Source organism: Trypanosoma cruzi, genomic scaffold (assembly GCF_000209065.1).
Source record: "Trypanosoma cruzi strain CL Brener 1047053516699 genomic scaffold, whole genome shotgun sequence".
In the NCBI taxonomy this organism is placed as follows: domain Eukaryota; phylum Euglenozoa; class Kinetoplastea; order Trypanosomatida; family Trypanosomatidae; genus Trypanosoma; species Trypanosoma cruzi.
The window spans coordinates 567,558-580,466 of record NW_001849572.1 but is presented as its reverse complement, the minus strand read 5'-3'; the positions used below and the strand labels follow the sequence as shown (position 1 = coordinate 580,466).

Here is a 12,909-nt window from a genome sequence, read left to right as displayed (position 1 = left end):
GCAGCCTCTCAATCCACGGCTTGGTGCTGCAAGAGGCTGCCGAGAGGTTTCACTTTCGTGGAAAAACACAAATGTGCGAAAACAACGGCCACCCTCACACATCTCCACTCCCTCCACTGTCCCACACAAAAGGGCGGTGTCATGGGGAAGAGAAGCCCGCCGCACAGCGCATGCACAAGGGCACATGCAATAGCAACGCCATCCACGTCACACCGCAAGATAGTGCCATGCGCACAGCACACACACCGCCACAACGAAAGGGGTGCATCCAAGTACATACCGCACAGCCATTTACTTCTCTCCGCACGGCTAGTGGCGTCCCACACCCACAGTGAGGCACGGCGCACAACATCCGCTCCCGTCCGAGTGCACTCAGCAGGCCGGCGCCCAGTCACCCCAGTGCCATCGCAATGGGGAGCACAAACAATCGTCGTCGTGGGCCATCGATGCCTCTAGATGGAAAGAAGAGAAAAAAAAAGAACGGGGCATGTCAACTGCACAGTCAGCAGAGGAACACTCAACGGGATACAAAGACACACAGTGACAGCAGATACGGTAACTACAGAAACAAGCCGCAGGGATTAAAAAAAAAAACAAAAAAAGAATGGGTGGGAGTCCGGCATGACTCCCAAAAGTAACAAAAAAATTAATGGAAAAATTGATGCTGCTGGACTTTTATTTCATGTGCTGAGCAGCACAAAGCGACTGTTTTTATATAAATATTCTCCGCACCAAAAAAAAAAAAAAAAACATTTGAAGCAAAAAGAAAAAAAGATCGCACTGTTCCACCAGCCCACACAACATTCTTCACATTTCATGCGGCATCCGGCCTGTTCTCCTCAATCCTCCTTTCGTGCAGTCCATGGGACGCACAGCCGCAGGGCCGGCACCGCGTGTGGGCAAAAACAAAAACAACCAAGAGGATGAAACACTTCGCTCATTACAGTGTGCAGCAACCAGACATTACGCAAAGAAAAAACAACAATACTTACCACTACAGCTGAACTGCATTAAAAAGGCATTTAAAAGTAAAAACATTAAAGAAATAAAAGATAAGTAAAAATGCGCGGGCAATGCGGCATTTATTCTCCGTGAGGCGTCGCTAATCCACACTCTTTGGCTCAGAAGACTGCCACCACCCAAATACAATCCCAGTAGAAGCAGCAACACACAAGACACGCACACACGCACGGTGTTGTCACCGCTCAAATCACGCAGTGTCAATTTCACGTCGTTGAGAGAGGCGAGGTGGTCGTCGGGACTCACGCCGCTCCACACCCTGCAAGGTGACTGTTTGTAGTGGGGATTCGTGTCCAGGGGCGTGTTGCCCATTCATTTCCTTCGGTAATATCCCCAGCAACGTGCTCTCTGACGCTGTCAACTACTCGAATCTTCTCGGGTGGCGTCGGGGCCGCTTCCCTTGTCGGAGCGGGGACACTTTCCTTGAGTGCACGCATCGCAGTGGAGTTCGGTGGGTGGCTGTACAGAAAGACGTTCGTCACCGTCACGTGGGATTCGTGCCCAACGGACGCGCCAAAGCAAACCCTCAGAACCTCAGGTGGCCTCTCGCCTGTCAACAGCACCTCTTCCGCCCCCAGCGACCGACCATCAACGTTCACGGAGGCCTTTTTGCTTTGCAGCATGAGTGCCACTTGGTGTTCTTTCCTCGGCTCCCAAGTGCTGCTCCGTGTTGTTGTCTTGCCTTCGAACGCCGTCTCCCACTTCTTATTGTGGCTGCACGACAGTCCCACGGTACGATTGGACGCAGTGTCCGCCAGCATCGCAGTCAGTAGAGGAGTGTTCCCACTCGGAGTCTCTTCGATGCTCACCGACACCACAAGTGTGAAGTTGTGGCTCAAAAATACATGACGCACTTCATCACCCCGACTGTTCACAGGCCATATTGCCCTGGACTCAAGTCCCGTCAATTGAAACCCATCGCTGTCCTTCACTGCATTCCTCCACCGTCGCATGCAGGCAAAGGTACTCGTCGTCCCACGTGCCATCACTGGCCGCATCGGACAAAACCGCCACCAGACCCGCCGTGGGTGTAGACAAGCTGGAGAAGAAAGTGTCCTTTTGTGCCCAAGTACTGAGGACAGAATTGATTGCACTCAGTTCCTCCGTCAGGCGGGAAAATAAAATGACACGGCCCTCACCGTTGCCCCTCCGTTGTAAAAGATGCAAACCGCCATCCGAGTGCAGCAGGGTGCTGGCGAGCATCCAATCCGCAGCTTTGTCCACGGCAACCGGTCCAACAGAAAACGTGCGGTTGTTGTCCGTAACCCAAAGGTAGAGCGCAGTGGCCCTTTTCTTCCCCGAGACTTACCCTCTCTGAGTGCACAGCATGACCCTCCTTCCTTCCCTCAATGGTTGCGGTGATGAGGGCATCCACATGCAGGCTTTCTTTCTGGGAGACCCCTGATCGTGCGTTGACCCACACGCCTGAGAGTGTCCCGATGGCCTCCGTCCACGCTGTCCCCATGTCACGCGACTCGCACACCCTCTGGCCATTCTCGCAGTCAACACTCATGAGAAGTGATCCCTCCCATTCGGTGACGCGGGGCTAAGGCATTCCGCAGGGAAATGTCCTCAGAGAGCGCCCAGGCACTGCCGTTGTCCGTCGAGCAAATGATCATGGAGCAAACGCCTTCTGCTTCATCCTTCACCATCAGAGGAAACACAAGCGTGCCATCCTCCATCACAACACCTGCGCCACCAGAAGCAATAAACTCCGTCCAGTCACCCTCGTGAGAAGCGGAAGAGGTCAGTTTCGAGAGTGGTTTGGGGTCGCCACATTTGATCCGTCCACTCTGCTTGCCACCCGTGGGATTCGTGACATCACCCACAACCAGTTTCGGCTCCAAGCCGCCCTCTCTCCAACACCCACCTTCGTAGGACACATCAGAGCCTCCCGCAAGAGGAAACACTCCGTTGCCCTTCGTGAGTGTTGTGGGGCGGAGCACAACACCCAAACTCTCCTCTCCCTCCGCTGCACCAAGCACAGTGTGTGCCCTCCATGTATCCTTTTATTGACCTCACCAACAAGAGTGGACAAACTCCACGCAGAGTCGATGCACCCCGCAACCACATCAGAAGAAAAGGGCTTACTTAATTGACCACCTTGATATTCGGCATCCATGTGACCCTCGGCGAAAGCAGCAATTACTCCACCAGCACTGACGAGAGAGGGTGAAGCGAACGAATCCCTCGTCGTAACTGGAACAATCCCATCCTTCGGCTGCACCAGCGTCGTCTGCGGCACAAATAGATCGACTCCCCGCGGCAACTCAACATTTATTGAACCACTCATCGCATCATCAATGGGATCCTCCTTCGACTCGGTGACAGGCGTGGGCCTTCTTCTGGATGGTGCCGGAGCTACTTCTGTGTTCCGAACAAAAGCAAACTCAGGCCTCGTCTCGGACGTGTTGGTCGCCGTGTTGGATGCGGGACTCTGGTCGACTGTATTGGCTGCGTCAGCCGCGGCAGACTGTCGCCAATCCTCGTTTTGACGTGCCGGCTCAGCATTCACTTGCGGCACAGTTGTCCCACCAGATTTTGTGTCATCCTTCCCTTCACGGGGTGGCGGCAACTGACAGATGCCCGTCCGGTCAGCATCGCCGCTCCGTGCAAGCGGATGGATGGTTCCATCGGGAGAAGTTTGATGCCACCGCAATTCATAAGGGCCGGCGTATTTGTGTGTCGTCACATTCATCGTGAAGGCAACGGTGGCCCCTTCCTCTTTCGTTGCACAGCTGGCAGCACAGTTGCTACATGTGTGCAGCGCATTGGCCACATGGCACACAGCACCCAGCTCACCATCTCCGCTGTGCATGCGCACATCAAAGCCACTAAAAGTATAATTCTCATACTGAGCCTCAGCACTGGCAGAAGAATACTTCTTCCACGCCCACACACACACACGCACGCGATAGCTCAGGCTGCCGTCACTCGGAGCACACGACACATCCACCGGCACAACCACCGTATCCGCATCACCAGATACATGTCCAGCACTCCCAGCAGCCGTCACGCACACGGACGTGCAGCAGCAGCAGCACGAGAGCGCAAGGACCAACACGGTGCCGCACCATCACCATCGTCACCATCGCAGTCATCATCACACGTAGTGGAGTCGCTGCAGTCAGTGAGCCGATCCGTGAGCCAGAAGAAACGGAATGGAACAGGAGGGAGAGGGACGGAGTGCAGCGGATACAGAGAGAGAGCAGACAACATGAGGAGAGGGCAGCAGGCCCAGCCGCACAGTTCACACACCACGAGACGGCATCCACGCAACGAAGGCACACAACGCCAGCAGCCACCCACCATGCAGGAGGAGAAGACATCCACCACCATCTCCCCCAGCTCATCGCTACAGCCCCAGAGAAATGTCAAAAACCCGCGGCCACCACACCAGCCACACGCGCAAGCGAACCCTCATCCATCCATGACGCGCCACCAAAATTTCCAGCCATCCCGCCCTCAATGGAACACGGAGCCCAACTCAGCGCAGTCACACGCGGTGCACCACACCCGCAGGAAAAGAGACTCGGGCTGCGCACTCCCTCTGCTCCCTTCTCATCATAGCCACGGAAGGAGACAACAGCCGCCACACGCAACTGCCAGCATGCACTGCAAAAGGAGCATTCAAATCCACTGCAATGTGCATCTTGTGTGTGTGTGGTTGTGTGTGCCTGCGGAAACACAAAGCAATAAAGAAGTAGAAGAGAGGGAGCAGAGTATGTGGAGAGACGCACAACAAAAATGTGCAGCAGAGACGCATGGCAGAAACAACAAGAAGACCGCTCAAACTCATGACTGCACTGCCGCCCAAGCAGTGGCAATTCACACAAAATTTATTTAAAACAAAAACAAAAACAAAAAAACGTCCCCCTTCGTCTTATATAAACCCCATCACACAAAATAATTATAAATGAAAAAGAAATCGTCCATTACTGTTCCACACAAATTTAAAATTCGCCTGGCTGCCGTGTGGCCACACCAAACTGTCTGCATATATTTTGCCCGAAAAAAAAAATTAAAAAGATGGTTGCGTGTGTTTCAACCGTCTGGCCCTCCATTTGTCCGCACATCGTTTATATTTCATGGGGTCATCTGCGTGTTGCTGCTCCCCTCAGCCCTCCCATCGGCGTGCGAGTGCGGCCTGCAGAGCACAGTCACTCTTGTGTGTGGGGACTGAGAGAAGCACGCAGACATGACGGGAGTCGCGTCACTCCATCGGGAGAGTGAGCGCAGCAAAAGAAAAGAAAAACCATCAGGAGGGAGAGAAGTGCTGACGGGACTGCCAGCGCGTGAAATGAACACGAAAAGAAAACAAAACGAAAAGAAAACACGGCGGCAGGGTGTGGCTGTGTGTGTGTGGCGCTGCGGGTGTCTGCCCGCCCTGGCCGCAAAAAAACAAAACAAGAGGGAAAGAAATGTGTGCTCCGCCCCACAGGCCCTCGTCGCACGCCCACACGTCACGGCTCCTTCAGCGCGCCGTTCGTCGCGGCCCCTCCTCATGCGTGCAGCAGGCGAGGCGCACAGGGCCGTCGTCATGAGCGTGTCGGTGGGTGTGCGAGTGGAGCAGTTGGGCGGGAAACACACGGCACCCCTCACAGGAAGAGTGCAGAAGAAACAATTAAAGAGGGAAGAGTAGAAAAGAAAAAAACGTCCATAGTGATTGCCCCCAAAAGCAAAAAAGTGGGATGGGGGAATGGGAAATAAAAACAAATTTTAAAGAAAGAAAAGAATTTTGAAAAAAAGACACACAGTCGCAAACACAACAAAAGATTTAAAACGCACAAAAAAGCAAACAGGGAAAAAAGTTAATAAATGTTATTTAGAAAAGAGAAATTCATTGCCAGGTGTGTGTCTTTGTCGGTGGTGGGGAGGGCGCAAGTGTCCCACGTGGCAGCCAGTCACTCCTCACAGAGCCGCAAACCCCCACAGTCCCAACAGAAGGAGCAGCGATGGCAGCAGTCCGCTTCCGCAATCAGTGCCATCATCACCATGTGCTCTACCGGGACGAGCGGTACCTCGACCCTTTGCTCCTGCCGCCAAATGTTCAGCAGGAAGATTCGGGCGAGACACCGCAGATGAAGAAGTATCCCCTGCCATTGTCTTTGGAATGGAAATTTTGTTTGTGTTGAGCGCAGCAATGTCCGCGTCATTCAAGGGGCGGTTGTACAGCAGGACGTTCGTCACCGTCACAGACACGCCTTCTTTGCTGTCTGTGCTCACTCCATCCCCTCCAATGTAGAAGTGGGAGATCTCTTTCGAATCCGTATTTCCCAATGTACACGGTTCATTCCCCACACGCTGACCATCGACGTACGCGGAGCCATGGTTGCCGTTCAGCAGCAAAATTACCACGTGTTGAGTTTTCTCTGCCCCCAAAACGCTGCTATGCTCCTCGTTCGCTTCGCCATCGCACAGCACCTGCCACTTCTTCTCTTTGTTGTAAGACAACTCCATAAGTTTGTTTTCTCCGTTACTGCCCGCACGCACACCCATCACTGGAATGGGACCCTCCTTCGGCTCACCGTCGATGGACACCGTCGCCACAAGAGTGAACTTGTAGTTCGCAAAGTGGTACAGCTGATTCTCCCCCTGACTGCCAACAGGCCACTCCGCCCACGCTCCCCGGAACTTCACGCCGTTATCCGAAGTCTCTGTTGCCGCTGCTGCACCGCTCATTACCGTGGCGTCCACCCCGAGGTACTCGTCCCTCCATGTGTTCCCAGAGAAGTTGCCGGACAAAAAGCCAACCAGCCCATCCGCGATCTTATCAGCGCTGCAGGCAGTGTCAGTTGAAAGATCCTGCGCAGCACTTGGATTGATGCACAGCTGGGAGACACGTTCGTCCACTTTCTTCCACGTCGCCAGCACCTCCTTCACCCGCTGCAGCTGCTCAGTCAGGCGCACAGAGACCATATCGTGTGATTTTTTATTATTAACTTCTTTCTTCTTCTCGTACAGTGCAATCAACCCTTCCTGATTATTATTACCGACTTTGTACAACAGGGAGCTGACGGCAGCATCCTCCTCTTCCCCAGATACCGGCCCAATATCAACAATGTGCGTGTTGTCCGTCAGCCAAAGATGGAGTACGCCCTTTTCCACATTTTCTTTATCTTTCTCCTTGGTATACACCGGCAGAGTCACGAGCATCACATCCCTGTTCTCAATCGTCGCTGTAATGAACCCGCTTCTAACGAGTTTCACGTTTTTATCCCGTTTTTTGCCCCACACGCGCGAGAGTGTCCCGAGTGCCTCCGTCCACGAATCCCCCTTGTCACCGGACTCGTACACCCTGCGGCGGCCATCATCACACGCAGTCATCATCATGAATTTGTCCTTCTCCCACTCCACGACGGAGGGAGCACTGCAGCCATCGGCTGACATCCCCTTCGACAGCTTCCAACTCTTATTATCCGGAAAGTATATGAACAGTGAGACAGTGTATCCCATCCCAGCTGCATCTTTGCCATTCGCCTTCTCCGTCCTATACACCTTGCCTTCCATAGGGAACACAAGCGTACCGTCCTTCATCTTAACGCCCGATCCACCGCTCCCAAGCAGTACTGTCACATATCCATATTGTTCGGTATTAGAAGTGATCGGGAGAGCGTCAACATCAGTCCAATAAATTCTTTTGTTACGGTCCCCATCATCAACACTGACGTTCCCTCTCGCCAGCAAAAGCCCCACTTCACCTGTTATGTCCTCCCCAGCAGCAATGGTAACTGCACTTTCGTACATTCCAGCAAGCATGTAAATATCACTTCCCTTCACAACTGTTGTTGGTTTACCCAGACGTACTTCCGTGCGGCTTTTGGTGCCAGACCGATCCACTGCTTGGTCGGGGCATTCCGCTTTTCCAGAAGAACATTCCTCCAGTACTTGTGTCTTCAGTTTAGTTTTATCCAACTCCTTGCTTGTTTGTTTATCAGCCCACGTCAGGAGCTCCGAGGCAACCCCAGCAACATTCTCTTGATTTTCATCCACATCTTTCTTCGTGGACAGCGACCCGGCAACGGCAAACACATCACCATTCATCTCAACAAGACTTGGAGAAAGAAGCAAAATCACCGTTCCCTCACCTGTCGTATCTCTCCAAACAAACAATTTGCCCTTTGAAAGTTCCGAATCAGACGCTGCCGCACTGCTGCAGCACACCATCACGACGAGGAAGAGCGCCGCAGAAGTAAACACACGCCGAGACATGTTGGGCCTCGGCGGCTCACTCTCTCTCCCTTCCCTCCTCCTGCCGCTGGATCCGGTCACGCGGCGACGGTTGTGTGTGCGGGGTGCCTTCACTGCAGCAACACGTGAGAGCATATAAATATGTGTGTGTAGACTGTGTGCGTGCTGTTGGTCCTTTCAGAGCTTTCGAATTTCACAATAGCGATTAGCGCTTGTTTGCCTTCTTCGTGTGTAATTAAGAGAAATATAGAGAAAACATGCCAAGAAAAGAGGATGAAACAGTGAGCATCCTCACCCATCCACAGTGAGTGGCACCATCATCCGCGCCGCAGTCACTCCCAACAACAACAACTCACGCACACAGACACACGGAACAGGAGATGAAAGAACAGTGCACCGGGAACACACAGCGACTGCCACCGCCAGCAGCAGCAGGAGCCACGGCGGGTGTTTCTTTATTCTTCACGTGTCAGCACACACTGAACAACGCCCGCACAAAAACTAACCGGCGAAATGCAAAAGGGCACAACCTACCCTCGCAACACATACGCGCTGCCACTAGCCTTTTTACTGTTGTTTCTTCCATTGCCACCAATGGTCTTTTTTTCACTTCGAAGATTGTTGCCGTCTCCGGACAGAGTACCCGGAGCATCTAGACTTGTTTCAGAACAGCCAACACCACCACACCATTCACTGGCTGCACGCAGAGGGCACACAACAACAGCAGACGGCCAGTGATCACATTCATCACGGCTACACATACTGTCTAGGAAGGGGCACGGAGAGAAGGATGAGAAGAACACACACACAAATCAGCAGCAGCAGCATGGAGAAGGGGTGGCGTTTACATGGGGGTTGTTGTCATGAGCATCGGTTACGCGTGCACGCAGGAAGAACAGGCAAAAATAAAACACCGGACAGCACGGCACACAACTCCATGGCATGTAAAATCCACCCGCAGCTGCCCCCAAATGGAAGGGAAAAAGGGCGCAACAGTGCGGCAGGAAAACAGAGATGCAGGTACAGAAAAAAATCCTAAACCGACGCAAAAAAAAAAAAAAAAAAAACGAGGTCTTCACCCACAGCGGCCTCATCCAACACGCAAATAATAATAATAATAATAATAATAATAATAATAATAATAATCAAAACTACACACGGCAACTCACAGGGCAGTGAATTTCCTTTCGACAACCTTCAAGGCTACTCGCCCCGCACTCTTCGGGATTCCATCGCTCCGCCGCCTTCCTCCTTCCAGCGGCACCCCCACACGAACAGCCACAGCACACAATCGGGTCCATCCACTCCCGTCGCCACGCCGCCCTCCAAGACACAACAGGCAACCGCCCAACGACTGTTGCAGAAATCACACACCCGCGCCGAAGCACGCGACGCAACATCATGTCACGTGGACCCCGCCGTCGGCAACACGTCATGTCAACCGTTTGGCCGGCACACGGAACAATCAATTGACAGAACAGAGAAGTAAGGCAGGTACTCAAACAAGGACTCTCCACACACACACACATGGCTCTTTTGATGCCAATGCAGCTGCCACGGGCACGGTATCCGAGCGGAAAATGACAAGCAGTAAAAAAAAGCCTCGTCAGAGAAAACCACTCCACACGTCCATACGAAAAGTGCCACTCAGGCTGCTGCAGCTGCAGGGTCCGTGGACAAAAATGCGCCTTACCGAATCCCGCCAACTATGTCAGTCTCCCCTCCCACCAATGCCACGCATAATGCACGGTGTGCGTCCACAGGCATCCACTCCTGGCGGCCTAGCAACAGTCCAGAAACAAACGCAACAGGAGTAATACAACGAGCACCACACTATGCCACCGCAACAGCTAGCACACCACAGGACAGCAACACGCCACGCACCGATGTTTTGCTATTCCACACAATTCATTTACCGCACACACCAAAACACACAGAATGGGAAAAGCAAAGGATCATTACACAATGCAAAAGCAATATAAATAAAAGCAAGAAAATCAAAACCCACACAGATCCCTTGCACACGCACACAAACGCCCCCACAGCATTATTCAGAAAAAGTCAAACAGATTGTTACTCGTAAACCATCAAAAAGAAAAAAAGCGTGTTACCACCACATGAACGACCAACACAAAAAAGAAAGAGTGTATAGAGCATTTCTCTGGTGCAAAGCATAGAGACAAGCAGAGCGTATATATGTATATATATACTGAGAGGGACATATCAATTAATATAGGCTTTTCTCTCTTGCATCCAATGCTGAGTGCCATCCTCGCAGGAAGTAACCACAGTCGCATCGCCGTGCAACAGAATCCATGCAGCCACTCAATAGAGTGTTGGTACGGCGGCGGCGGCGGCAAGCAGAAGAAGCAGCGGAAAGGGACAGGGACAAGAAGCAGCCGCAGTGTTATTGCCATGGATCGGAGGCGGGGCGTCCTTCAGGTCTGCCTCCCGATCTCCGCACCCACCGCTGCATCATCCTCCCTCGGCGGAGGGTCCACGGCGCCCTGCGCAGCATCAGCGGCATCAGGGCCCTTGGGTCCCGTGGTTGTGGCACCGCCACCGGCCCCGTCGCTGGCGGCTCCATCTCCTGCCGGTTGTCCCACAACAGACGTCACACCATCGGCGGCGACATCTTCGTTGCACGGAAGATCGCTCTTCTTCAAAGCCTCCTGCGGCGCACCCGCAGTGTCGTTGGGTGAGATCACCCCGTTGCCTGTCGGAGCATCTGGGGCGACTGCCTCTCCTCGGGCGACGGAATCTTCTGCGGTGCAGCCGACTCAACATCCTTCGGTGGGGTGCCGCGGCCGGTCTCAATGCTCTCCGCAACAGGGACGGATGCCCCTCGCAATCCTTGTTCAGTAGATGCCGGTGGAACCGTCCTGCTCCACATGCTCTCTCCTCGCCGTCACACGGAACCACTGGAAGTAGGCTGCCGGCAGTGGCGGATATCCTGCACACCTCCGCGTGGTCAGGGCGAATAACGCTTCCCTCATCTTAGGGTGGAGTGGCCCACGTAATCGTCGCCCCGTCCGTGCATGGGACACAACGGACGTTACCCTTTTCGACCACTCTAAGACGCACCTGCATGCCGGGACATTTCAACGCCGCATGCATGGCAGCAATCAGATATGTATCCTCCGGGTCCCTCGCATCTGTCGTGTTGGTGGGAAGCGTGTCCGGACACCACGAAGAGGGCTCATCCCCAGGCATCACAGACAAACATTCTCCCCTCCAAATAACAGCGTCAGCATCCCTCACATCCACTGCGGGATCAGTGACGGGGAAACTGTCCATCGGGCGTTTTGCTGACATTTCATGAACGCTCCCCAAAAAACAGCCAATGGAATACAGATCCGACGCGCAGCATTTGACGGGACGCCCAATTCGCAGAGCATGTGGGGATATTCACTCATTTTCAGTGCAGATCAATTCCTCTGCAGCAGCACAACTTCCTGCTCCAGCGCATCGGCTCCGCCATATTCCACCTCACCCTCATGCAGCCCAGGTCAGCCGATGCGGCCAGCGCCAGCTCCGTGCAGTCGCCGACACCCCCAATCGGTGCCATCCACTCATCCCTCGCTTGGCGCTGCCACCAGTGCGACTCCAGCGTCCTCCCGTCCCCATCGTCATCCTGCAGCTCCATGCCATCAACGTCGTTGCAGTCGTGGTGCTCCCTCGCTGCCATCGCGGCATTCGTCGAGTGCACCACCACCGACAGCGCCCCGCCACGCACACACAGGCAACATTCCTCACCATGCTGCGGCTGGCCATGTGCAGGCAGGCGAGCCCGAGCGCATGGGTCATAAAGTGCGCGGCGATGCGGGTGGCGAGGCGTCGGTGAAATAAAACTTCCGGGCAAAGTGCATGGCGCCAGCAACTGGACGGCCATCCTCCAGCGTGGCGCACGGCAGTGCCCACACACCACCCAGTGCCGCAGCCACGGACAGCACTGTGCCAGAATTGGCAACACCAGCGGAACAATGCCCAGCGGACACCGTGAACCGACTGCAAACACTGCCCGTGGCAAGTGACGGCACAACCAACGGACCCTCCAGTGGCTGGACGAGCAGACGATCCGCATACAGTTGGACAGCAGCAGGGACAGTCTCCTCGGCAAAGATGTTGCCGTGCGCAGACGACGCAACGCCATTCCTGCAGACAAACGCGCCGTCCAATGCATTCCCTGTGCAACAACAGAAGAAGCCGCAGTGCCTCCTGCTCTCACACGGCTCCGTTGTTGACGCCTTGATGCGGACGGGCACCCATCGGTCCCTCCAAACGAAGTCGTGAAGCCGCAATGCATCCTGCGCTCCGAGAGGCATTTTCCCCACCGTAACCGGAATCGACCTCGCGCGGTCGGTCCGCACCACAGCGTCACGAAATCAGGAGTAATTCAGGGTGACAGCGAAGCATCCGCTGACAAATCACATCGCAGGCATCATCACAGGCACCATCACTAGCAGAAGCGGTGGAGGTCGCGTGGCGACGTGGATCAACTGACGCATGAAATATATAGAAAAAAAACGTGGTGGCTTGACAAAGATAAAGAAGGCCTACACTTTCTCACCAACGAAAGAAACGTTAAGAGAATATAAAAGAGAGGATTCACGTGACAGCAGTCAAAGCAACCACAAAAATCAAAAAAAAGAAAATAGGTGCACTCAACAACAATAAGGCAAAACAATAAAAGAAAAA

At 53.8% G+C, this 12,909-nt stretch overlaps 2 protein-coding genes and 1 pseudogene across 2 annotated transcripts, besides 8 other annotated features; all 3 read right to left on the bottom strand.

Moving 5' to 3' along the window:
• Positions 1-5,330: a sequence feature (areas not merged during assembly with more than two copies in the genome that could not be assigned to a particular haplotype).
• Tc00.1047053503717.130 lies at positions 1,382-3,313 on the bottom strand (annotated as a pseudogene).
• Positions 4,866-4,887: a microsatellite.
• Positions 5,331-6,770: a sequence feature (heterozygous, non-Esmeraldo-like haplotype).
• Positions 5,932-8,346, bottom strand: Tc00.1047053503717.120 (trans-sialidase, putative; the record flags this gene model as incomplete). The annotated part of the gene is made up of 1 exon (XM_807608.1): positions 5,932-8,346. One exon carries the CDS (start codon positions 8,344-8,346, stop codon positions 5,932-5,934), a length of 2,415 nt encoding a protein of 804 aa, XP_812701.1.
• Positions 6,771-12,654: a sequence feature (areas not merged during assembly with more than two copies in the genome that could not be assigned to a particular haplotype).
• Positions 9,259-9,278: a microsatellite.
• Positions 9,316-9,357: a microsatellite.
• Positions 11,630-12,517, bottom strand: Tc00.1047053503717.90 (surface protease GP63, putative; the record flags this gene model as incomplete). The annotated part of the gene is made up of 1 exon (XM_807607.1): positions 11,630-12,517. The coding sequence occupies one exon, from the start codon at positions 12,515-12,517 to the stop codon at positions 11,630-11,632; it is 888 nt and encodes a 295-aa protein (XP_812700.1).
• Positions 12,655-12,807: a sequence feature (haploid, Esmeraldo-like haplotype).
• Positions 12,808-12,909: part of a sequence feature (heterozygous, Esmeraldo-like haplotype) that runs on past the window's edge.